Genomic DNA, 26,737 nt, shown 5'->3' on the forward strand with positions numbered 1-26,737 from the left:
TCTGCAGATTTTATTGCCTTAGTTTTGCCTTTTATATATTTATAGAGGGGAATTTGTGCCAAATTGTAAAGTGATCATTACAGTGGACAAACATGAAATGCAATGCATATATGACATTACTATTCCATGGTGACATGCAGAATACATGCCACATTGTTTTACATTGCTTTATTGCATTACTGAAAAGCAACACATGAGGATTTGCATTTAAAAATGATATGCAGATTTTGTGTCAGAATTTAATATAATTCACCTTGAAATGTAATGGAGGCATGGCTATATTGCTTTACAGCATGCAGTACTTTAAACAGATTTGCCTCACCGAAATGCAGTCGTAACAGTGAAAACAGTGAAATATAATGCACATGACATTGTTTTTCCATAGTGACGTGCGAAAATGAAAAGCAAAACCTCTGCTACACGTTGCCTGACTTCTTTTTTGTACTTGTATTTGCCTCATTAAATTGAAATCGAAACAGTAACATTTAGAAAATGTGCCAAAATGAAAAGTAAAAGAACCTCAGGGTTGGGATATAACGGAATACAAGTATAGTGAATTGCATTCGGTCCAAGTAACACTTTTGTAAAGTCAGCATTCAGAATAAAGTTACTTTTTACATTTTTAGCAAAATACTTTTAGAATACTTACCCAAAGTAAAAAAAAAAATTCAATTTAAAATCAGTGCACAACATGTAGCAAAGATGTTTCTTAGACGAATTCTAAAGAGGAATTCAATTAATTGCTTCTTAACAAACACTGAAGTTCCTGCTAAAGCCTGAGTAGACTGATAAATCAATGTATTGATCAGTTATTAATCTCAGTGTTACTGAGCTCTGCTAAAGCCTGAGTAGACTGATAAATCAATGTGATCAGTTATTAATCTCAGTGTTACTGAGCTCTGCTAAAGCCTGAGTAGATTGATAATCAATGTGATGATCAGTTATTAATCTCAGCGTTACTGAGCTCTGCTAAAGCCTGAGTAGACTGATAAATCAATGTGATCAGTTATTAATCTCAGTGTTACTGAGCTCTGCTAAAGCCTGAGTAGACTGATAAATCAATGTGACGATCAGTTATTAATCTCAGTGTTACTGAGCTCTGCTAAAGCCTGAGTAGACTGATAAATCAATGTGATCAGTTATTAATCTCAGTGTTACTGAGCTCTGCTAAAGCCTGAGTAGACTGATAAATCAATGTGACGATCAGTTATTAATCTCAGTGTTACTGAGCTCTGCTAAAGCCTGAGTAGACTGATAAATCAATGTGATGATCAGTTATTACTCTCAGTGTTACTGAGTTCTGCTAAAGCCTGAGTAGACTGATAATCAATGTGATGATCAGTTATTAATCTCAGTGTTACTGATCTCTGCTAAAGTCTGAGTAGACTGATAAATCAATGTGATGATCAGTTATTAATCTCAGTGTTACTGAGCTCTGCTAAAGTCTGAGTAGACTGATAAATCAATGTGATGATCAGTTATTAATCTCAGTGTTACTGATCTCTGCTAAAGCCTGAGTAGACTGATAAATCAATGTGATGATCAGTTATTAATCTCAGTGTTACTGAGGTCTTTTGAGGGATGATCGAACTAATAATCTCAGTAGTGGATATATGTTTGTGAGTGGTAAATTCAGCATCAGTGTTGCACTGGACTGGGCGATTGTCAGAGCAGCAGTGGACAAAAGCAGGTGGTAAGAGAGGGAAAAAAGTTACTTTTATTTAAAAAATGGTAAGGAATTTTTCATGAAATGTATTACATGAAGAAAACTGCCAACAAGTAGCAGCAAAAAACAGTGTGAATTAAGCAAAAAAGTTTTTTTTTCCACGTTCCTTATCAAGATGGATGTAAATGTATTCCACATGTATACTGAATATTTTACGTTTTATATTGTAGTGGAATACATTACTGAATACATTTAAGACAGTGTCACCCATCACTACTTTTCCAAAGTATTTTGCCCAACACTTTATGCATTGCATTTCACGCTTTTCCACTGTAGTCATGAACTCTTCTCCATAACATCTGGGGTTAAAACCACCATCGACCTTCTTGTTATATTACAGTTTTACACGAGTTCAACAGTTTGTGAAACCTGCAGAATTAGTGATTCAGTCTGGTTAAGCTTATAGCAAATACCAGAAATCCTGAAGTTGTGGCTCATTGTTTTGAAGCTACACACAAATATAAAGTTGAACAACTCTTCAAACTCGGGGTTTGTAGTGGCCACTTCAATGATGAAGGCTACTCAAGACCAGTAAAAACTGCAAAGCCAATTTCTTTAAATGCTAAAGAAAACTGCTGCTCCTTGTGTTGTATTTTCCACCACAGGAACCGGAATCAAGGTAAGAAACGTTGTGAGTGAAATAAATTAGTCATTGTTAGCCACCATGCATATGTCAGTGTTAGCCTTTAGCTTACTGACTGTCTAAAGTAGGCCACAAAATAAAATAACTTGCGACCTTGTAAGCAGAGTAGCATGTAGCTTGTTGTTTTCACCACCAGTTTCCATTCACCCTGGGTTGTTCTGGCGTCGGCGGGTTCAGTTGCTTTCTCTATTTTGGCTCTTTCTCTCTTCTTCATGCCGCTGCAACTCATTTGTGTGTTCTGGTTCAAATTGATAGGGCTTTAGGACATGTTTGAAACAGACCTCCTCAAAGTCTTCCACATACTCTGCCATTTTCCAAAATAGGTAAGAAAACTGTAAAAAAGTAAACAAAAGCTGCTGCTGGCTGTAGCTACAGGCTAGTAACAACAAAAGCATGTTAGCTCGCGCATCGATCTCAGTTCAGAATGCAGTTTTGAGAGGAAACGAGGAAGAAATCCTGGAGTAACAGTTTCCACTAAAATACGTTTTAGGCCAAAACTTTATGACAAAGCTATCACAAAACAATGTCTCCAGTATCAAGCAACGCATTTATAACCATTTCATGTAATAACTTAGCGGGATGTGCCTTTTAGAGCCATTAAATGCTTCGGATGTCTGGTTCCTAGTACTACAATGGTGGACAATTCTGACTCTGTAAATTTCTCCAGAAAGGTGCGTTTCACACCGAACCGCTCTGAATGATTTTGTGTGAATTGAATGATTAAATTGCATGATTGAATGATTAAGTGATTTTGCAAAATCGGTGGAGTTGCCCTTTAAATAATTCGCCTCACTGAATGGTTTCAGCCCAGACGCGCTCCTTTCTCTGCTCTCTCCACCTACCTTGGCTTTGTAGGCGCTGTCTGAAGAGGAAGTCCCGCCCTGACAGCGGTTCAGACGGAGCTCATGAATTATTCAGCCACACGAAGCGTTTAATTTCTAATATCAGCGGCTCGTCTCCGCCTGTGCGTCTCACTGACCCGCTGAGTTATCAGTGTAAATGAACGAGCCAGAACTTAAAGAACTAAAGGAAGCCTATTAGCTAGTAGAGTGTCTCTCTTCTTTACTGAGATTGATTCATTTTACAGAACTAGATTTGATTCAGAGTCAGCCCACGTGTCAGCTCTCCGCTGTTCTGACCGGTGACGTCAGGGGGCGTGGCTAGAGCTTCTTCTAAAAAGCCATTCTAAAAAGATTTTATTAGGGTGGCACACTGCTGAGAAAAGACTAATAATAAAGCATTACTGTCCCATATCCCTTGTTTTCGAGTGTCACCTTGCCCCTTGTAACTGAGTTTCAAGGGGTAGTGGTTGAAATCTTCCCTATGAATTGGGACCCTCAAATATAGAAGAACATTACGTCATTAACAGCTACCAGCGCTGCTCTGTAGGCAACCCTGCCAGTCTGCAGTGACAGCAGGGGAGGGTAAAGTTCAGCAACCTCACTGCTGGGCTTTAGTTACATTTAGGGCATCATCTCAGGCCTTCAAGGAGGGGGGGGCAATTATTTATATTGCCCACCCCTAATTCTTTGGTGATATGAAGCTGAAGTCAGCTATTCGCCAGCTTCTTGTTCGCTAGCTTCTTGGCCTCAGGCACCAGAATGTAACGGCTGCACCATTTAAGGTGGAACGGGTAAATTTAGCTAGCTAGCTACTGAGACATCAGCATACTGCTAGCGATTTTTTACGCTTGTTATAAAGAAAAGGGTGATAATACATTGAAACTACATTAAACTAAGATAATACAATGGTTATCGTAATTTTTAACAGAGAAAATTCTCACTTTTGTGGTTTCTTTGGCCGCTCGCGCAGCCATCTTGCCGGTTTCTCTTTTTCCTCATAACACTGCGTTTAGAGTGCGTCTCTGAAAAACCTCCGTTTGGAGGGCCATGTAGCCCTAACACTTCGCCGTACCCCTCAACAAAAAATCGGGACACCCTACCCCTATGTGTGAATGTGTAAAACAGAGGGGTAAGAGCTAAGTGGTGGGGGCAAGGGGTGAAATGGGATTGGGCCTAAATGCATCTTTTTCATCAATGTTAAATTTAAGTACAAAACATTTTATATAGACAGGCTATAGAAGTTATTCATTTAGGGTGCATTCACTAAAGCCAGCCAGACAGGACTGTATAAGGTAACTTACAACATATGCATGTATTCAACTGTAAAAACTGATTAATAAGCATGATAAAACAATTATACCTGCCATTTTTGATAGTTAACTCCTCTTACCATCGTATAGCCTACTTTATATTGTAATCAGCACAGCTGAGGAGACCCAGTGCACATTCACTCACTAGTGGCTGAGCAAAGTAGCCTATCACAGCAAGATATGCTAACTGTTATATGTAGCATCATAACTGATGGGTAACAACCTCAAAGACACATTTTCACCATAATGCTTTATTGATAATGGTGGACTGTGTCACTTTCCATAATTGAGTTGGCCAAAATGGTGGCCATGCTTCATACTAGGGTGGCACTGGTCACCTCTGGCCACCCCCTGGCATCGCCTGTGACCAAAGAGACCTGGTTTAAAAGTCTCTTGTATTTTCAGGTGTTCTTTTTCTATCACAGCCCTCTTTGTGAATCTATTCAGCAGTTCACCTACATGATATGATTCTCAGAATCACCACCATACATTCCCACTATAAATTCAGTGTTGTAGTCAGCACAGTGCTCAGATAGGCACTCTATTTTAGTTATTAGAATGATGGATGTTAGTGGCCACACCACTTAAAGGGGAATTCCACCAATTTTTCAATATTTCTGCACAATTCAGAAATGGTTTGTTGTAGAGAAACCAGGAGTCGCAATGTCTACAACTCAATGGCCATTTTGTTTAACATCACAAATGACCAGCAAACCAGCAAGAAATTTTGAAAAATGATTGGAAATCTTTGACAACCTTCTCTGAGTAGTTGAGTATACTTTTTTTATTTTTATAGTTTTAAAATACTTTTTAAATTCACAAATAAATAACCGTTTAACATAAAATGTACTTGCTGCTGGCTTCAAAAGATGGTTCTTTGAGGGTTCTTTAGTAAAGGTTTCCAGAGAGGGGCAGATCCTGGATCAGCATTCCCAATCCGAGAGGCTTTGTGAGTACGAGCCATACCCACTATTAAAAAAGACGGTTCGTCAAAGGTTCTTGAGTAAAGAAAATAGTTTTATATAGAACCATTAACACTTAAGAACCCTTTGAATGATTAAAGGGTTCTTTGCATCATGAAATTGTTCTTCAGATTGATGGAGAATGTGCTGAAAATGGTGCTATACAGCACCTTTTTGAAAAGGGTTCTATACAGCACCAAAAAGGGTTCTTCTATTGTTACAATGTCAAGCTTGTAACAAAAGCAGAACCCTTTTAGGTGTTATATAGAACCATAAACACATTCTCCATCAATCTGAAGAACAATTTCACGATGCAAAGAACCCTTTAATCATTCAAAGGGTTCTTTAAGTGTTCATGGTTCTATATAAAACTATTTTCTTTACCCAAGAACCTTTGAAGAACCGTCTTTTTTAAGAGAGGGAAGGCCCGTACTCACCCAGCCTCTCGGATTGGGAGTGCTGATCCAGGATCTGCCCCTCTCTGGAAAGGCGTGGTAATTAAGAGAGGAATCTGATCCCAGGTCAGCGCTCCGCCTCTGAGACGCTTTACGAACGCGGGCCAATGATCGGCCTCCTAGTACCGTTAGCCCCGCCCCATTTCGCGCTCTTCCGCCCGCTCCTTGGTTCTGGGGTTTGGTTGAGGCGGCGCTTTATAGCAACCGTTGCCCCGTGATTCAGCGCCATAGTCACCGTAGTCCTGGCGACTGTAACCCACCAACAACAACAACAACCTCGCGCTCCATCCTCACCGCCTCTGCCATCCTCATCCTCATCCACACATAATACCGCTCAGTCCAGGTGAATATTACAGCTGCTTGTTCTTCATTCTTTATTAAACCCTAACTTACCTGTCGAGGGTTTTTTTGTTGCCGCTAAAGCTGCTGCTTCGCACTTTTTCTCCCTGCTGCTGCACAGAAAACGCACCGTTTGAGTCCTTTATTGTGAGCTGTGTCCATCTGAAAGCTAACCAGCTGTGCTAGTCCGCTAAGTCAGCTAGCCATCTGGAAGTTATTTCATTGTAAATTAGCTTAACGTTAGCTCGGCGCTCGGTACAACGTTAATATCTATATTTATAGCTCTCTCCCTTTCTCGCTTCGGATATTTCACCCCTTCGAGTGCTAACCTACCTTTTAAAGGCTATTTTCCCGTTGCCGCACGAAGCTTCTTATTCGCCAGCTTCTTGTTCGAATTTCCCGTTCCACCTTAAATGGTGCAGCAGTTACCGTCTGACTCCTCAGCCGCCAGAATGTAACTGCTGCACCATTTAAGGTGGGACGGGAAAATTCGAATAAGAAGCTGGCGAATGGAAAGCCGACTTCAGCCTCGTCGTTGCCGCCGTATCAATGTTGCCTCGCACGAACTGCCATTTTGATAACTCACCAGAAATTGGGGAAATGTTCTAGCTAATTACCTGATCTTATCTAAGGTTTATGGTTGCCTTCGTTTTTCGTGGCTTAGTTCTTCGCCGGCGTCCTTTTCTCCTGAGCCGCGAAGCAGGTGTTTCGCTTAGGCTAGCCGACAGACAGAGGTGGCCGGCTCGGAGGCTGCTAACTGCTATCTAACCCGTGTTAGTCGCCTCAGCTCCGTTTCTAGCTCGTTAAACTGGTCCGCGTGTGCCGTCAGTTTGTGTTTTTTTTTTTATTGTGTTTGGTTTCTTCCAGAAAAAGAAATGTGTAACTAGCGCTAGCTAACTTGGCTGGACGAGCTAACATTCCTAACGCTGGCTACCAGTAGTCTTGGTTACAGCTACGCTAATATTAATTGTCGTAGTAGTAAAGCAGGGTCTCGCTGCAACGTCTGTTAATTACATTTATGCGTATTTTAAGGGTTAGGGAAATTCAAAGGGTGTTGAAATATGCCTGAAATGTTTCCATTATTAGCCATTTTAAATGCTAACTAGCTGCCTTTGCTGCCTATCCATTGTTACAGCTAGCAGTGGGAAAGCGCAGCTAATGTTGGTTGGATAGCCGGCCAGCTAGCGTTAACGTTAGTTGCTGGAGTTGCACACTTGGCTAACCCTCTTTGTTATCGCCTTGAATGTTTGTACAGTTGTACCTGTGGAATAAGCTTTGTTGTTAAACAGCAGACCTTCTAAACTAATTAAATAAACTGGTGTGGCCAGGTCCGAATAGCCAGCCAAGGTGACCATCATCCTATATTGGTTACACAGGTTACCTTTTAAAGGGGAATCCCACCAATTTTTCACAATTTCTGAATACATTTTCAGTCCTTGAGTTGTAAACAGTCATTCAGAGTGGTTTGGTGCGAAATGGCTCATTTGTAGAGACTCACAGCACAACAATGGTGCTGATAAGAACCAGGGGGTCACAATGTCTACAATACAAATACAGTCATTTTATTTACTATCCAAAGCCACCAGTGAACCTACACCTGCCTTCTGAGTTTTTGTAAGTAACCTTTATGATGGTAAAATAGTCATAAATCTGAAAAAAAAAGTTTTATTTGGAGACTATTTTGCGTTACAATGCATGTAACCCTCTGATTAAAATAAATTAATTTTAAGCCAGAACTATCATAAAACAATGTCTTAGACTTTAGGCGCTTCATGTAATAATGTTCTATGAGGAGGCATTAAACTCTTCAGATGTCTGGTTCCTACCACCACCACTGTGAACAATTCTGACTTGGCAAGCTTCTCTAGAACAGAGCATTTGACACCAGACCTCTCTGAGTGACTTTGTTTACATCTCACCCCCTTTAATTCTATAGAATTTTTGAAATATTAGTGGAGTTCCCCTTTAAACCGTGATGTCTCCTTTGTTTACACTGTGTATTTCTGATTCATTGTTTAACGTGAAGTAGAATGCATGTGAGTGAATCATTGGCCCATTGTCACTATGCTGCTGGTTGAATTATTATAAGCTTTTTAATTTTTAGTAAGCTCATTTGAAATTTTGTGTAGAAATGACTGAAGTTAAGTCAGTGAGGCTGAGTGGCTCCCTACTCCTCATACAGTGTGCACTGTGTGAGGAAAATTTTAGCTCCTTTACCCAAATAGAGCACTAAATCACAAATAGCTCTTTGTTAGATATATTAAGCACTGTTTGGGTGCAAGAGCCGTTAAGTTTAGACTAATGTAGTGCACTGTGTAGGGAGTAGTAGTTTAGTTTGAGATTCAGCCTCAAAAGTGTTGCTGTTGGGCCTATATGTGTACACTTCAGTTGTATCAGTTGCTTGAAGAAACACAAAATATGAAATGTTGGCTATTAGGCTGGCACCCTGGACGTGTCAAGTCACAGTTTGCCTACTTATCAGCTGCCCCACAGAACCAAGAGCTGTGTTTTTTTTATTTTTTATTTTTATTTATTTTTTTTAAAAAAAAACCTGATTTTCTGATGCAATATGTAGGTTCCTAGTTTCGACCCCAGAGAATAAATGAGGAGCTCACACTCAGCTGCTTGTGTTGAGTCTGAGGACAACATTTTCTGTGGACTAACATAACAGGACACAGCCACCTTTGTAATATCAGCTCTGTGACTAGGGCATATTGCCTGTCTCGTGGTGGGACAGCTATTAGCGCATGGGTCGTCCATAAAATTGCAACCGAACGGCACGTAAGTGTACGACATTGACGGACACGATGTTACCAATCCACATAGTTAGTCGTCTCCCCTTTACAACTTTGTAAACAAAATGCTGACCGTTTCTTAGAATTGCATCAGAATCCTCTGTGAGACGTGCCGCTGCCTCGGTCCCCCTGTTGTCTTCATTAGGCAGAGAAACAGCTGTGCACCATGAGCAGGTTGTGAGGACTCGACAGGTGCTCAGTAGGCTTACCTGGAGGCGGTGAACTGGGAAACTAATCATTCAAACCTGCGTTTCATGTCTTGAGTATTCTGCTGGATATTCAAGAATGATGCTGGATAGTTATGTCCACCTTTGGGGGTGCTTTGCATTATTTGTTCAGGTTTGGACAGTTTTCCAGAGAAACTGTGGGGTGAAAAAAGAATTCCAGCACCAGTTGTGGTATCACTGGTGGTGATTTATCATCAGTTATAGAAAAGTGTTTAGAACAAATTTGCTGTCTTTTTATTTTTGTAGTTTTGTGTAGATTCCTGCAGGTTTCCCTTTCTGTCTTTCTCTCTCTCTTTATTTCTTTATTTATCTGCTTAGATTTTCTTTTTATGCTTTCTTTTTGGGGTCGTTTTCAGTGACTGGCCTTCCAGCACATGTTCACAGCAGAGGGCAGGATGTCAGAAACGACTAGTTATCAGATCTCATTACCACTTATCTAAAGGCAGGCGGAGAGCAAAAATAGGGCCATGCCACCTGTTCTTTGTATCCTGTTCCTTTTCCAATCACTTTAAGAGACGGCGACCAGGTAAATAATTCATATCCATTTTCACTGCTTTTCGGGCTAAAGTCAGCCGCTTGTGCTCTTGTTTACGGAGGTGGTGAAATAAGAACCCCTCAGAGACTGGGGCTGTTTAATTAAGACTTATTTTAGTTCATGTTTGATTGCTTTTTTTGGGGGGGGGGCTTTGCAACATGGACAAAACACCATATATAGCGATTATGTTGCTACATATTGTGATGGCAAAATCCAACTGCAGTATACTGAGAACAGATTGGTGTGATGTGTCAAGATTAGGCCTGTGTTATTTACCAAAATGATTTACATTTCTTGCATCATGTGAATGCCTTGATTCATCCAAACTCCCACAGAAACATCTATAATTGCTTAGGATGCTCACAGCAGACAATAAAGCATTTAGTGATTGGTTAGAGGCTCATTTGCATATTGTAGCCTTCTGCGATATTAACATTGCAAATGGAAATATTGCGATAACAATTAGTATCATAAAATAGTGATGCAAATTTTGGCAAATTCTTTTTAACGATAACCAACCATCATTAGTTTGTGATTAACTGTAAACCGCTAAGCTTAAAAAAACAAGGACCCAACAAAGTATCAGTTATAAAATGGACAGTTTTGCTTCTGAAATCTGCTTGGATGAACTGTGTTACAAAATACTTATTATACCTATAAACGAATGAGTGGTAACATCAACTGAATTCTGTATTAATGCACAGAGATATTAAAATTGTTCCCTGTTGGATCGTGGAACGCATAAGAACATGGTTTTGACTAAACTGACAATCTGTTCATGATTTTTATGACCAAAACCTAAAAGATTATGAAATAACTCGAATGCACAAAGATGATCTATTGAAAGTTCTGCGTTCTAAAGTTATATTTACAAACAGAAATGCTGTGCTCAGGTCTAGCTTTAGCTCAGTGTGCCAAAAGCCGTCCCTGTCCACCACGTTTTTCTCTATAATTTTGACCACCCGTGTGTGATTTCCATGCACCACCGTGCATCACACAGATGAAACACAGTTGTCTGTCGATATGGTTGCTTTCGATAAGGTATAACTTGAATGATAAACCTGACCGTTCAGATAGAAACAGTTAATTGTTGGAAATGAATAAAATTAAATTAATAGTTGTAACAAACGGCATTAGTCAAGCTATTGTTTATTTGCCAGTTATTGGCATCATTTATATCTCTAATATAAACAGTATGTTGTGCAGAGCTGAACATGGACTGTAACAACAAATAATCATCTCATATATAATGGATGCATGTGCTCAAATCAATGTAACTGCAATGCTGCTTGCAGTACCAGCAACCATGCACTTAACAGGTGTATCTGGTAGGAGCAGGACACTTTGACATTAGATCTGATTTAACTCGCATGGCTAACGGCTTAATGATGTAACAGCGTTTGGCTCCACTTCCCCAGCTGTCTGTGGCACAGCATCAGGAAGGAAGGAGGCTGCTGATGGACGCCTTCAAAAGGGTGTGGAGTTTGGTGCGAAAGGGTGGGGGAGACGACGAGTGCTGCCCTCCGTTTAGCCCTTTGTTGCCGCCTGGCTTTTGAGGCTCCAGTTGCTCTGTGGAGTACAGGCCTTAAGTGGGCCACAGGGGAGCACATGAATGCAGGGAAGGTGCGGAGGGCCTGGGGGGGGTGGGGGATGGGGGGGGTGTGGGTGTGTGCTAGAGGAGGCAGGCAGGTGCCTGTTTATGGCAAGTTTTGCCACTCCTCATCAGGCCTCTCCAGTGAGGTGGGCCACCGGGAGCAGGTGGGCTTTGTTTCAAGGCTCTATTCTGCATGAGAATTTGCTATTCAACACAAAACACAATAAAAATTTGGGCTATTTATCTTTGCGTAAAAAAGCTGTACATTAGGGCTGCACGATTACAGTGTTGCAGTCATATTGCTACATACATTGCTCTTTTGATCAGTTCTGTTTATTTTACTTGCTCATGACTAACAATTAGTACCTCCACACTTAATACTCTATCTGTCTTTCGTTCTTCTTCTGATATTAGTCATTGGTTTTCATGCTTTCATTGGTTTCATTTTTAGACTTCATTTCTTTATTCAGTCTTATCAGAACTCTCATTATTATTGTTATTTTGTTATCTATTAATAACCGGAGGACGATGAGTTCCCCTTGGTTCTTCTCAGTGTTTTCTTTCTTTCTTTCTTTCTTTTTTCCTCCCTCCTCTCCCCATCATGCTCTTATCTCAGTCTTGGTTACTCTAGGTGGTTATTCCTCATGGGCTTAGAGTTTTACGCTTTTGAGGTTTGGTTACTCCTAGTGGTTCTTCCTTATACTCGTAGGGCAGGAGTCAGCAATATGCAGCTCCTTATAAATTGTCTTAAACGCTGGAGTTAATGTAGCCTGTAACTGCTAATTCATCCTTTAACCCTGAAGATCGGCGTGCAGACTGCTGTTTACCATAGTAACGCGATCTCGCCTAGCTAGCAGCTAACGAAACGGCAGCAGTTACATTCTATTTAACAGGAAAATTCTTCCTGCCGGAGATACAAGAAAAGGGGCTATAGCTGAGCTAAAGCTTAAAGCAGAGCAAATGTATTTGTTAGCCTATACTAGGATATTAGCACATACTGAGACATATGTACAGCCAAGATAGTAAAATGGACATAAAATGTTGTGGCTCCCAAGGTGATTAGATTTTTGTTGAAAGGACAAAATGACTCTTCTTAATGTAATGGGGTTGCTGACCCCTGTACTAGGGAGTTTTTTCTTTTGAGTCTTGGTTTCCCCCAGTTATTCATCTCAGAGTTTCTTTCTCATGGAGTGCCTCTGAGAGTTTATCCCTTGCATTTGTTACCCTTGGCTTGCTTAGTAGGCGATGAGACATGGATGGATGTACATATATATAAAGCCGCTTTGTGAAAACATCAGTTGTTAAAAGCACTACACAGAAAATTTTTAATTGAATTGAATGTTCTTCACTTGCCTTGCAATATACCACTTATTGGGTTTGAGAACCCTTGATGTGACCTGGTTGCTTTACTGCATGCGCACCATACAGTAACTCATTTACTGATTGGTTAGAGGCTTATTAGCAAATTGCGTGTTTTTTTTGGTTTTTTTTTGGGGTTTTTTTGAGTCTTGGTATTGTCATAGCAGATATTGTGCTAATGACTGACAAACAATACATTGTGTGGACCTACTTAGGGGTGGGCAGTATGGCAAAAATATAATATCACAATACTTGGAAACATTTTCACAATATATGATATGTATCACAATATTTAGTGTTTCTGTGGTTTGGTACGTTGAAACTGACAAAAAAACCCTGTACAATTTAACAAAAAAAAACAACAACTTTTCAACAACTATGGGTACTATGATCCTTATTCAATATTTGCCAATTAAACTGACTCTTTATACGTTCTTTGAAATGAAACATGAGGTCGGTCAATGTTCTTTAAGTGCTGACGATATCCGTGATGTGCTCAGAAAAGCGTATTTTGACGTATAATGATAATCATAAAATATTGTCATATTGCCCACCCCAAGCCTTAGTACATATAAAAAACAAATCATTTGTAGCTTTTGATATCTCTGTCTATTCCTGTGGTTTTTACTGACAGTCCTTGAGTATCCCTCCCCTTTGTTGTTTTTTATGATGCAACTAAACTGCTCATTAAAAAGCCCTTTCAGAGTTGAAGTAGGTGGGTTGGAGCAGGAAAACACAGTAGAATGTGCAGGGCAGGGGTGCTCAGGACCAGGCTTGGGAGCTAGGGGTCTGCAGCGTGAGTCAATAGTCAGAAACAACCCAAATATTTGTCAGATGCTTAAAGTTAGATTGATCTCACAATTAGTGTTATGTACTAGACCAAAGGTGTACTTACGGTGTATGTTAACTGATGGTCTAATATAAAAGCCTTATTATCCAGGCTTTGAATCCAGTTTCCAGTCCAGGATTTTGTTATCACTGGTGGGTGCGGCACTTGGTAGTCAATCAGTACTATCAACAGTTCCGTTGACTGCCAGTGATAACAAACTGCAGGACTGTAAACTGGATTTAGGGTCTGGATTTGAGGACCTCTAGCCTAATACATAATGAGATCAGTTGAACATCTGTCGTGTCTGAAATTTGGCTGTTACCTGAGTTTTGACTCACCTTTACAACTGTGACAGTCAAACTTGTCCGCAGATTACGCTAAAACGATGTAGAATTAAAGTACACCTAGTTTCATAAGTGTGTGCACAGAACTCCCCAACTTCATTTGCGGAAAAGGGAAAAAAAAGAAAACGCAGTGTAATAAACACAAGCACCCTCTGCGATTTCCCAAAAAACAGTGAGCCTAATCAAGCCATTTGTGTGCTCATTGGAAATGGCTGTGATTATCCCTGCACCCATAGTGCATGCACACGTTGCTGTGTAATCAGACATTAGGTGGAAGAGGGTGGGGGGGTGGCAGAAATGCACCTGAACACAACACCACCTGTATCCTCCAGGTAAATGAGGAGCAGGAGGTGAGGAGGAGGCGTTTTGCCGTGCGCAAAGTCTCTGAGGAGAGCCTCTCAGCTGTCAGGAGGAACAAGTATAATTAGCCAGGAGAGACCGCATGACGGAAACTTAAGCCGGAGCTCAGGATGGGGCTGGAAAGCCTTATTCACTGTATGTGCTCCTCTCTCTCTCGGTTTCTCTCTCTCGCTCTCTCTCTCTCGCTCTCTCTCTCTCTCTCTCTATATATATATATACTATATATATATATATATATATATATATATATATATATATATATATATATATATATATATATATATATATATATATATGCGCATTCTCCCCTTCACTCTCTCATTTTCACATACTCTCTGCCGTCTCTCTCTCTCGCTCTCGCTCTGTTTTGCATGCTCTCTCTCTACCCCTTTCTCTCTCTTTCGCTCTTTCTTGTTCTCTTGCACTCCTTCTTGCTCTCTCTGTCTCTGCCCCAGTCTCCCTGCTCTCTTTCACTCTCTCATTCTCTCTCGCTCACTCTCTGCATTGGTCATTTTCTTACACTCTTTCTTACTCTATCTCTAACCCTCTCCTTCTCCGCCTGCTCTCTCTATCTCTAAGCCCTCTCTTGTGCTCTTTCTCTTTTACGTTGCTTCTCTTTGTCTGTTTTGCTCTTTCTCTCTCTCTCTCTTTCTCTGCCCCCGCTGTCTTTTGCTCTCTCATATTCTCTCTTTCTCCTTCCCGCTCCCTCTCACTCTCTCTCTCTCTCTCACTCACTCTGTGCATGTTGTGCCGTGTCTCACATATATTTTCTCTCACGTATATTCTCTCTGTGTCTCTCTCTCTCTCTTTCTCTTCCTTTTTTCTCTCTCTCTCTCTCTCTCTCTCTCTCTCTCTCCCATTGCTCACTCTCACTATCTCGAGATGCCTGTTGTATTTGCATTGGCGTGGCAGGTGTCCAGGGAAGACTGGAGAAGCTCACGTGTGACGAACACAAACACTTTCTCGTGGAGACGTGATGCTTGTCTCTCCTCCAGCAGAGCGGTGTAGGCTGATTGATGAATCATGTCTATTCTGACTGTGTAATAAACGGTTAGCTGAATTTATAATTTCGGTCAGACGGCAGCCGTTTTCGCACGAGAGGTTGAAAAAGCACAGGCCGGAGCGTGAGACCTGGACAATTAATTATTAACCGCCTTTATTACTGAGGCCGCCACGACACTCTGCATTCATTGTGTCACTGTGTTGGAAACACATGAAGGAGCTCGGGTCAGTTCACACAGTTTATGTAAGCAGAGTAATCCTACTTACATAAAGTAAATTATTACAGAAATACTATTACTATTATTCAGTCTCAGCTGCATCTTCTGACGGATCGCTGTCCACAACATCTGTTGCTTTCCGCCAGTGGTGGAGACAAATCGTCTATATCTGTTTTTGCTGTCACACAGCAGTATTGATTTGTAGTTTAAATGATGTTGATAAATAATGAGCATTATGTAATGATAAAGTCATATTCTTCAAAATAACCCAGGCTTATTTGGTGGAAATGACACACATCCTACAACATTGTGAAATGTGATGTTAGCAGTTTTTTGTGGGGTAGTAGAGTGTTTGAGTACTTTGATCGGGGGTACACAGTTCCGGTCCTGGAGGGCCGGTGTCCAGCACAGTTTGGTGATTTGCCTGGTCAGACACACCTGATCACACTCATCTGTTAATTGGTAGGTTTAGTGGGTGTGTTTGAGTAGGGGAACTGCCAAACTGTGCACAACACCAGCCCTTCAGGACCGGAGTTGTGTACCCCTGCCTTTGAGCATGACAGAATACATTTACATGGTTCCCACACATCCTGGAAAACCTGGAAGTTTAAAGACGAGTTTTCCAGTCAAAGAAAATTGATAAGATGTCCTGGGAAAGTGTGAAGTTGGGTCATTAAGCCTCAAGATTGCATATTTCTAGCAGTCCATTCATACTTGGTGTGATTTGGAATACTACAGTGTCAAATGTGGACAGATGGACGCAGCGTTGGGATGCCTGACAGAGTGAGGTTGTATTAACATGTTCCAGCTTCTTGCCGTGTGTAACTTGCGATTAAATGATGGTTGGTGATATCAGTAAGACATTGTTAGAGTTCAGTTGTGCACGTCTAGTGTAAAGCTGTGTTCGCATGTTTGCAGTAAACGGATGACGATAAAAAGGATGTTCCATTATTTTTAACAGAGCTACGCTGGAAAGTTCTGCCACCACAAACGGCAACAGTCCACGGCAGTGAGCAGAATGCTCCTTCAAGAATTTTTTTCAACTTTTGATGTTGACCACAGCAGTGGAATAAACCAAATGTTTGATTTTGTTGGAAGCAGACTTGCCCACCTTGGGAAAATCCATCCATCATCTAAACCGCTTATCCGTCTGGGTTGCGGTGGGGTGCTGGAGCCTATCCCAGCTGTCGTTGGGCAGAAGGCAGGATACACTCTGGACAGGTCACCAGTCCATCACAGGGCAGACAGACAGACACAGTCACACACACTCACACCTAGGGGCAATTTAGCACATCCACTCAGCCTGACTGCATGTTTTTGGACTGTGGGAGGAAACCGGAGTACCCGGAGGAAACCCACGCAGACACGGGGAGAACAGGCAAACACAGAAACGACCCTGGTCACCCAGCCGGGAATCGAACCCAGGCCCTTCTTGCTGTGAGGCGACAGTGCTAACCACCGTGCCGCCCACCTTGGGAAAATATTTAACGTAAACAACATTAGCCTAATGTTTTGTAATTTGCAAGCTAGCTTGCTTGTTCAGCCATTTAATATAAATTGTGGAAAATACATGGAAAAAATGTTTTCAAAACTGGAGTTTTAACTGGCAAAATTAATATATATATATATGTATATGTATAATTAGAAAGAGAGAGTGACAGAGAAAATGGGACTCGTAACAACCGTGCAAGACCTGGTAGACCACCAAATCTGTCCCCCTCAGAGAAACAGCACTTAAATCTTTTCATCTTTCGAGAAATCAAGCTTTGCTCTTACTTCAGATCTGAAGACATCCGCAGGTGTTTCTGTGCATCCTTCCAGGAGGAGAGGACAACTCAACACTATGGATCTGGATGCATGTGTAGCTGTCAAGAAGCCCTTACTGAGAAGAGAAAATAGACAAACAAATTACTGTAACACTGAAACTGGACATTGGAGATGTGGAGGGTTTTATGCACTGATGAGTCTGAGTTTGTAATAGGAATTATTTGGATCTTGAGAAGCAGGGAATGCAGCCAACATCTAAGAGTGAACTTTGGAGGTGTGGAAAAGTATCCCTGCAGATTTCTTTGGAAAAGTGAAAGCAAGTCTCATGATAAGAATGGAAGCTACAAGAAAGGCAAACAGTGGACACCTTAAACACTGGGAAAAAAACTGTTATTATATTTAGCTGTAATTTTCTGTTAAACACGTTTTCGGCCTTTTTTTATAATATATAAGAAAAATATTGTGATGTGAGTTTTATCAGTACTGCCTGGTGCTACTTTCCACACAGGTTTCATACCTCTAGCCTGTTGAATTCTCTCTCTCTCTCATCCTACATGAACATGCTGAAATATTTGATGATGGATTCTGAGCTTATTATCATAAAGTAATGGGTGAGTCACAGCGTCCTGTATGCTGGAGTGGCACAGCTGGGCCAGGTGTCTCCGTATCAGTACGTCACAGATGCGGCGATTCTTCTGGGCTTGAGCAGATGGATGCAGATAGATAAGCATTCTTTCAGCTTGACGCGTTCTATTCTTTTGTCCTTTTCACACGTATTTACGTTGAGGCTTTGAGTTCAGTCAGGAGAAGGCGTGGGAAGTGTAGGATTAAAAATTGATCGTCATGTTTGCCCAATTTGAATTTTGGATGCAAACCATTTCTCCCATGCTTGTTTTTAGTAAAAACGCTTTAATGATCTGGCATGGTATCTACAGGTTTATGCAGGATGATTTAGATATGGTTTCCTCTGTATTTCTTATTTTGGAACAAAATGAATTGAATTCTTTTAAATGTATATTTATATTGTTCAGAAGTGCGGTGTACTAAGATAAGTAGGGCATTATGCAAATAAAAGCACTGCTAGTATAAATGAGGTGGTTAAAGCTGTACTGTAGCCAGGATCTGTACTGGTCTGCCAGTTCTCCCATTATCACCCACTCATGCATCGAGATGGAGTAGAACTGTATTTAGGCTGTTTTATTCACTTTGTTTGGAGGGGGTGTATGGCATTATTTTCCAGGTTCATATCATGCCTGTCATTTACGCCCACTGTACAATTCGTTGACTGTCTGCTTCTTTTTCTCCCTCTTTCACCTCCCTCCTCTTCTCCTAAAGGCGCCATGCAAACCCCAGAGGCAGGCGCTGACTCTGCGTCTTCGGTGCCCCTCCAGACCAGCGTGCCTGTGCAGCCTGCTGTCACTGCCCAGCAGGTGGCCTCTCAGGTGCCCGTCCAGCAACAGGTGAGCCAGTCTCTGGAGCCCCCGTCGCCACAGCTGCTACTATTGATGTTGACCTGAGCATGCTGTGTGTGCATTTTAGCCTAAAATCGAATGAATTTAAGGCATTAAATGACTGACGGGCTGTCTGATGTATTTATCCACAACTTCTTCCATGTTGTCTGGAATTTCTAAAATTGTTCACAGTGGTGGAGTGAGGAACCAAATGTTCAAGGCGTTTAATGCCTCTAAAAGTCCCCTCACAGAAAGTTATTACATTAAATGCTTACAAATATTCTGCCTGATGCCTGAGACATTGATTCACAGTAGTTTTGTGGTAAAGTTTTAGTATAAAACATATTTGTTTACCGCTATTTCACCATTTTGGGTGGCTAAATAAATAGCTATATTTGCAATATAGCTGTAATAGCTACATGAAAACTATTGGGATTCCCCTTTGACCACATTTTGCTGTCTGAGTTGATTACGATGCATGCAAAATGGTTTGCATCATTGTGTTAATTCTGTTGGGCAAGTGGTTTTACAGCTGGCTGAAAAGGGTTCTATATAGCACCATAAAGGGTTCTTCTGTTGTTACGATGTCAAGTCTGTAACAATAGAAGAACCCTCTTTGGTTCTTTATAGAAACCTTTTTAAAAAAGGTTCTGTATAGAGCCATCTACAGCACATTCTTCAGCAATCTGAAGAACCCTCTAATAATATCTGTATAGAACCATTTTCTTTACTAAAGAACCCTTGAGGAACCATCTTTTTTAAGAGTGTACAGCATTGAGTGGAAAGCAAGGAGTGTTTCAGCCCAGACTGTTTTTTGAATGAGATGCAATGTAGGGCAGCCAATCAGAAAAGAGATCACTTACATATGTCAGTCTTAAATGCACAGTAACAAAAACAGCCTGTCTTATTTTAAGGGGGGGGAGAGGTTGGACTACAGTCATGTATAATAATGAATTAAGACTGGTTTTTGGTACATAAACCTACACAAACAGTACAAGTGGAACAGGAACAGGAAAAAAAAATAAATATAAGAATGTAATGTTGGATATAGTCTCTTAAAAATCATACATTTTGTTTGCCTAAACCTATAGATACCCTAGTGTTTACTAAAAGAATACACGTCCTCTGTCCTCTTCTCGCAGGCCCAGACTGTTCAACAGGTCCAGCATGTATATCCAGCACAGGTGCAGTATGTGGAGGAGAACAGCGGCGTCTACACCAATGGAACCATGTGAGTGTGTCTTTAGATGGAGAGAGATCAGTAACAGGGTTTGGAAACCATGTGGAAAACATAGTTCACATAAGGCTTTTTAACTTATTTGTTTATTCTAAAAAGTTTCCACGTTGGTATGCACATCCCCAGCATGTGGTAACATCTCACAATTTGTTTAGCCATCAAAGGGCTTGTGCGTAGTCCTTAACACGGTCTGCTTTAGAAATGGAAACAGCTTAGTAAGTTTGGAGAGTGTTTGTTAGTGTTAGCAAGCTCAAGCAAATACGTTAGCAAAACTGATAACGAGCTGTTGTTTAGCACCCAGCTCTGTTGTGTATTTGGTTGCCTAGCAACAAAAGAGACACAAATGTGGCCACATTTGGCTGAAGCGACCTGCAGCGAGGTTCATTACTTTTTCAGCTTTTTCGGAGAGTGAAAGCCTCTCAGCTACCTCGAACCTCTCAGCTGCCTCGTGGGCCACTTACCCCAGTCATGTCATAGAAACCTGTCGCTTGCAGGCTCCTTGCTTTTGATGGCACTTCAGCCCCAGTGGGGGTGTGAATTGTGTGCGGTCACCTGACTGTGACCACAAGTATCGATAAGTGGCCCTGAGAAAGAAGTCATCCTCTCGCTCTGCTGGGCTCAAGAGCCGAAGAGCACTCCACTAACCTCTCCTGCTTGTCGGGGGCGGCTACACGGGCATTAGCGAAGGCCATGCCGCAGTTACATGGGCTGTACAGTGAAACGCTTTCACTAAATGACCCGTCTGGTCATCTGTCCCTGCTCTGCTCTGCGTAAGACTGATCAGTGGCTCCTCGAAGTTTGCTTGCCATATGAAACAAGTCTTTTATGTATGGAACATTGACGCTGAGCAAGTGCCATATGTCATATTTATTGTACGCTGAAGAAAATGGTTGTCATCATATCAGATGAAAGAACATGTTGCTGAATGACTTCTTTGCACAATTATAATTATATCATGCTTCTTTTTCTGTATGCACTTAAAAAAAGCAGGTTCAAACAAAGCTCCTGGTAGATGAGAAGTCACGTTGTTTCAAACCAATTAGTTATTTTTTTTGTTGTTTTTTTTTCCTTCACTGTTATATTTCTGCAGACTAAAGATAAACGTTTAACACAGCTGTCAGAAGAATTATTCCTGTGACAATAATGGGACTGTTTCTCCTTTCTTTTATACCGATTTCAAAACAGCCAGTTTTCTTGTACTTCACAACACGATGGAGTGCAAATTTTAATCGTTATCGCAGTACTTCTTTCTAATTAGATAGCTGGGACAGTGTGTGAGCTGCAAATAAAAAATGCTGTGATTTGTAAATCCTCTTTTACCTATATTTAAGCAAAACCGTACAGAGACTAGATACTCATTGTTTTACCTTATCAACTTCATTGTTCTTTGTAAATATGATTAAAAATTGATGTCTGCAACTCGTTCCAATAAAGTTGGAAATGGAGGAAGGACTGGAAACTTGTGAAATGTTAGAACATCTTAAATAGGTGATACAATCATGTTTGGGTAGAAAATGAGTGTCCAGGACAGGCGTAGTCCTTTATGCGCAAGGATGGGTTGAGGCTCATCACTTACAGCAGTTTAAGAGCAACATTCCACAATAAGCAGTTGGAAGGATTTTTGATATTTCACCCATCTACACTGTATATCATCAAAAGATTCAGGGAATGTAGAGACATCTGAACAATATATACATATTTTGGAGCAACATATGTTGCCTTCTATATGACCTCTTTTTCAGAGACGTCCATGCCTATTTCAACATGACTGCGCCAAACCACGTGCTATGATGGCATGGCTGCTGGCCTGCCTGCAGTCCAGATCTGTCTCCCACTGAAAATGTGTGGCACAATGTGTGTGTGGTGCAAAATACAACAACAGAGGCCTGGTACGGTTGCCCAACAAACAATTTTCCTTTCAAAACTGGGTCAGCTGGTGTCTTCAGTCTCCAAAACTATTTATAAGTGTTGTTAAGAGGCAAGGTAAACATGGTCTTTCCCAACGTTTTTAATAAAAGGAAAAAAGTTCACAAGGTAAAACAAGTATTGTGTTTTTGTATGTTAATCAACAGAATTAATTAATTACTTTTTGTTTTATTCGCATTTTACATGCTGTCCCAACTGTTTTGAAATTGAAGTTTGAGCCATCATTTTTAAAGAGATACAAAATAAAAATTTTGCATTTTTAGATTGTTTCAAATTATGAAAGCGATTCAAAGCTGGTTGAGCTCATTTACAGTTATGGCTTTCTGTGCTGATCTAGGTTTTGGCTAAAATGTTTCATATTTGAAATATTAACACTGAGCGTGTGTCATATGCCATATTCATTGTACGCTAAAGAAAAACTTTACAATAAATACCTTTAAAATGTATTAATACAGTTATAACATTTAACACAATACAAACATCATGTATGCGGTGATTCATTTATGTTTGAATGTGTTTCATTTAATATCCAGACGGACATATTCCTACTCCGAGCCCCAGATGTATAGCCAGAACAGTGCGGGGAACTACTTTGACACGCAAGGCAGCTCATCTCATGTGACCACGGTGGTGACATCTCACAGCATGGCCAACAACGGCAACGGAAATGGAGGGCTGCCGATGGGCCTCTCCGGCAGCCAGATCATCAGCAGCTCAGGAGCATATCTGATCGGGGGCAACTCTATGGACAACTCGGCCCCTCACACTGCAGCCCAGACCACCAGGGCCTCCCCAGCTACAGTAGGTCCCGCTTTCTGACCTGCTTCTCACCTCCTGAAGTGAAAGACTGTGCTGACTTATATTCCAATTAACTATGTGTTGTTTGTGTGGTTAGAAAAAATACTTAAGGAATATTCCAGTTTTTTGTAACCTAGCCATATTCTCAGTTGTCATGTATATTAATTTTGACACATTTCCAATCCTGCAGGAAAAAAACAGAAAACCTGGTGACTCGAAACACACAATAGATGCCTTTGGACAGTTACTGAATTTTGGGAGTTAATGTTTGAAATACGTGACTATAAAGTGCAAATTCAAAATATAGCAAGACTTTCAGGTTTTTCAAAAAGACAGGCATAAGAGAATGTCTTACGAAGGTTTATTTAGTTTTTGAAAGGCTGTTTTGCTATTTTCCAATCACAGTGTTCCGATATGCATACAGTCAATGGGATGTGAGTGAGGAAGTCTGTTTGCCTAGTACATCATTGCCTTCAGCCTAGTGTAAACAATGGTAATAACTTATTTTAAAGTTATTGTTTGGTATAATGATTCAGCATTCAGCATTCGTATTGGCCGAATTCAAGGATCGCTTGGCAAGGATGGCTTTTTGGTGTGGTTTACAGTGAGCCTGACTGTTCTCTTCATGCAGCTCTTTTAAGAGATAATGAATATTTTTTTGGTCTTATCCTAGTAGGACTGCCCACTAAAGCAGCCAATCATGACCAGTTGTGACTGTCCTGAGTGTTCTGAAAATCCAGCCCCTGATTACTTTCACTTTCCTTAAGGTGACACTTTCACACAGCTAGTTGCATGTTGTGAGTTGCATTCAGTTACCTGAAGCAATTCGAAAACAAAGTCGCATGCAACACATTTACGCACTCTATTGTTTGCCGAATTTTGATACATCGATTCCTTCTTGCTATATAAATCTATCAGCTGTCCAGCTTTTTTCTATATTTCTGCCTTTTAATTATCTTTCTATGCTTCCTACTATGCAGACATATGCAAAAGTATGGACACCCTGGTCAAACTGTTTTGTTGATTTTCTAAGTGACAGTATGTGCACGTCGTCTGCAGAGACCATGCACATTTTAATGCATTTGCTCAAATTTAACATATTGGGAAATATATAAATAGAAGTACATTTGAATAAATAGAATTTGTGAAATTTGTAGTGTATATATGTATATGTTTGTATATATGTAATTTGACTAAATTTGATAAAACGTAATTTGCTTGGCATTTGAATCTATTCTAATCTTATCTGTAATATAAGCCCTATGAAGGCATTATGGTTGTGCTTTATGCCTTGCTCATCATGTCCTTGAAGCACAGTGAGCACATCAAGGACTGCATCTTAGACTGCACTGATGCAGTGAAATCAGCAGTTTGAAATGATGTTGCTTGGTATGATCACAGGGCGCATTACTTGCGTTTTGATTTGCTGTTTCATGAAACTGTTTCCACAAAGACACATGCAGCTGTTGCAGCCGTGTTGCAAGCGAGTGGCATGACGCTTGACGTTATGCAACTTAAGTGCTATTTACTTTTTACGTAGATTTCAAGCAGGTAAAGTTGCACAGAAGTTTCACCATATAAAGGCTTCAGGCTGGCTTTACATGTCCATCTTATATCCACCCTCTTCATTACGCTGATAATAAAATTACATTTTTCTCTGTAAAATTAGTCCCATCTCTGAAAGAACAAAGTATACAGTTTTATAAATACTTTTGACTGACAGATTGGGGAAAATGCAGAGAAATAGGTCTTTCACACAACCGGTTATTGCCAGAATTCAGCAACTGCTCTATGACTTCTGTTAAGTTTCGAGTTAGTGGGTTTTCTGTTCTTTTCTAAGTGCAACGCATTAAAAATTACTATCCATGTCGACTGTACAGCTGTAGCAGATGGAGATTAGGGTGAAAAACACTGGAGTACTCCTTTAATAAACATTTAAATGAATAAGAGGAACAATTTATCCTAGAGATGATTTGGCCAGTCTAAAAAAATCAAAAACAGTTCAGCTGTATAGCAGTTCCTAGATCACTTTTGACCTCTGGTGGTAAGGTATGGTATTGTTCTGTGATGGAGCGATGTGGCCTGTTTATTGCTTTGCACCTTAGAAATATTGTATTTCTCAAGTCTCTGTTGGAAAGGAATACTTCTCCCAAATATACTAATGTTGCTAACAGTAAGTGAGAGCTAGTAGGGAACAGTTGGCATCTTTGCTTTTGGATGATGCTAACAGTCGCTACTGGCGCATTTCACAATATTCATATTTTTGGATGAAATATTCTTTTACAAGTCGCAGGCCTTATGTGAAAACGTGTATCTGCTGTGCTGTGCGGTCTTGCGCTGTGTCTGATTTGGTGGTCGGGAGGCTTGAAGCAGTTGATTTATTTTCTGCTAATCTGTACTGATTACTGCATATCTTGGTAGTTTTCAGTATGGGTCTCTGTCGCTACAGCCGTTTTTATTTCTTTTTCCTCCTTTTTTTGTTCTGTTCCCCCCGCCTTTTCCTTTTGCTCTTTGGTCTATCAGATTGAAATGGCGATTGAGACGCTCCAAAAGTCTGAGGGTTTGTCCAGTCAGAGAAGCTCACTGCTCAACAGCCATGTAAGTTGCAACCATGAAATCAATGCCTTCTCCTTCTCTTCACTGTCTGCTTGGATGCACACTTTTGCGCTCTCTTTCTAAGGCTTTTTCTCTCTGTTATTAAGGTGTTGGGGCTTGAGCAGTTGTCTTTCTTTTTTTGTTTTATGACACCTTTCCTATTGTTATTTATTGATTTAATATATGTAAAGTTCTAGGTTTTAACACTTTTTAACCGAAAGTGATTACATCAGTGGTCTCCAACTCCGGTTCTGGAGAGTTACCTTCCTGCAGACCCTTTTTCTAGCTGTAACTTACCACATATGCTCCAGCTAATCGACCTCTTCTCATGTCCCTGATTGGCTGGATCAGATGTATTAGAGTTAAGTAAGGGGAAGTACAGCTTATTTAGATACACGTTGGAATTAAACTCTGGAAGATACCTCTCCAGGACCAGGGAGACCGCTGGCTTAGATCATGTTTTCTTATCACAAAAATGCTAGTTTCCAAAACTGCTTCTTTCCACATGTAGATTTTGGTGTTCATCAAGAGTATCATACCAATGTTCTACAAATGGCTCTTTATTAAGAAATGGCCCAGAGTTTAGAGTAAACTGATATGGTAAGCTGTGCTCTTCCACAGCTACAATGGCTCCTGGACAACTACGAGACTGCAGAAGGGGTGAGTCTGCCTCGCTCCATGCTTTACAGCCACTACCTGCGCCACTGCCAAGAGCAGAAACTGGACCCAGTCAATGCTGCATCATTCGGAAAACTCATCCGCTCCATCTTCATGGGGCTTCGCACTCGCCGCCTGGGAACCAGGTACGTCAGCATTGGTCTACAGTGCCCACTTTTTCTATTGTTAATGAAGGCAGCATCACACTTGGTCACTACGCCCCTTGTCCTGAATGCAGAGGGAACTCGAAGTATCATTACTATGGGATCCGGGTGAAGCCAGACTCGCCTCTGAACCAGCTGCAGGAAGACATGCAGTACATGGCTCTGCGACAGCAGCCTGTCCAGCATAAACAGAGGTACTTGATTTGTGTCTTTTCAGTTTTGATTGTAGCCTACATTCTTAACAATGTTGTAAGAGGGGAAACCCAGTAACAACAAACCCAGTAACAACAAATGCGTTAACTGCCTTTAACTGAGTTTGACAAAGTCTGAAAAGGTTTAATGCGCAACCATGCATTTCTTCCTCCATTTATCTTGTTTAGGCTGCGAAAATGTATTCAGTATTATAGCCGAAACTACAATAACAGACAGAACAGTTGTTTTACTATATTATGTGAAAAATTGCGATAAAATGTTTTTCGTTTAGATGTGGAAGCTAAAAGAGCAAAAACACCTAAGAAGTCATGTTTCGGAGCGCTTAAAATTTTCAGACAATAAGAAAAATGCCCGCTGCATGGTTGTGCAGAAAGCCTGATGATCGAGCA

General features: G+C 40.7%; 1 protein-coding gene across 3 annotated transcripts in view; it reads left to right on the top strand.

Moving 5' to 3' along the window:
• Positions 1-6,179: 6,179 nt before the first annotated feature.
• Positions 6,180-26,737, top strand: part of rfx3 (regulatory factor X, 3 (influences HLA class II expression)) — a 34,923-nt gene continuing 14,365 nt past the window's right edge. Inside the window, exons 1-7 of one of the 3 annotated variants that reach the window (XM_036595927.1) lie at positions 6,180-6,281; positions 18,643-18,767; positions 19,901-19,989; positions 22,455-22,722; positions 25,243-25,317; positions 25,936-26,117; positions 26,210-26,329. In XM_036595927.1, the coding sequence (XP_036451820.1) occupies positions 18,648-18,767; positions 19,901-19,989; positions 22,455-22,722; positions 25,243-25,317; positions 25,936-26,117; positions 26,210-26,329 (854 nt within the window). In that variant the 5' untranslated portion in view covers positions 6,180-6,281; positions 18,643-18,647. Of the gene's footprint in view, positions 6,282-18,484; positions 18,768-19,900; positions 19,990-22,454; positions 22,723-25,242; positions 25,318-25,935; positions 26,118-26,209; positions 26,330-26,737 lie in introns of those variants that run through there. The other 2 variants (XM_036595925.1, XM_036595926.1) reach the window with 2 other exon arrangements.

This window comes from Colossoma macropomum, unplaced genomic scaffold, assembly GCF_904425465.1.
Source record: "Colossoma macropomum unplaced genomic scaffold, Colossoma_macropomum, whole genome shotgun sequence".
NCBI classification, from domain to species: Eukaryota; Metazoa; Chordata; class Actinopteri; order Characiformes; family Serrasalmidae; genus Colossoma; species Colossoma macropomum.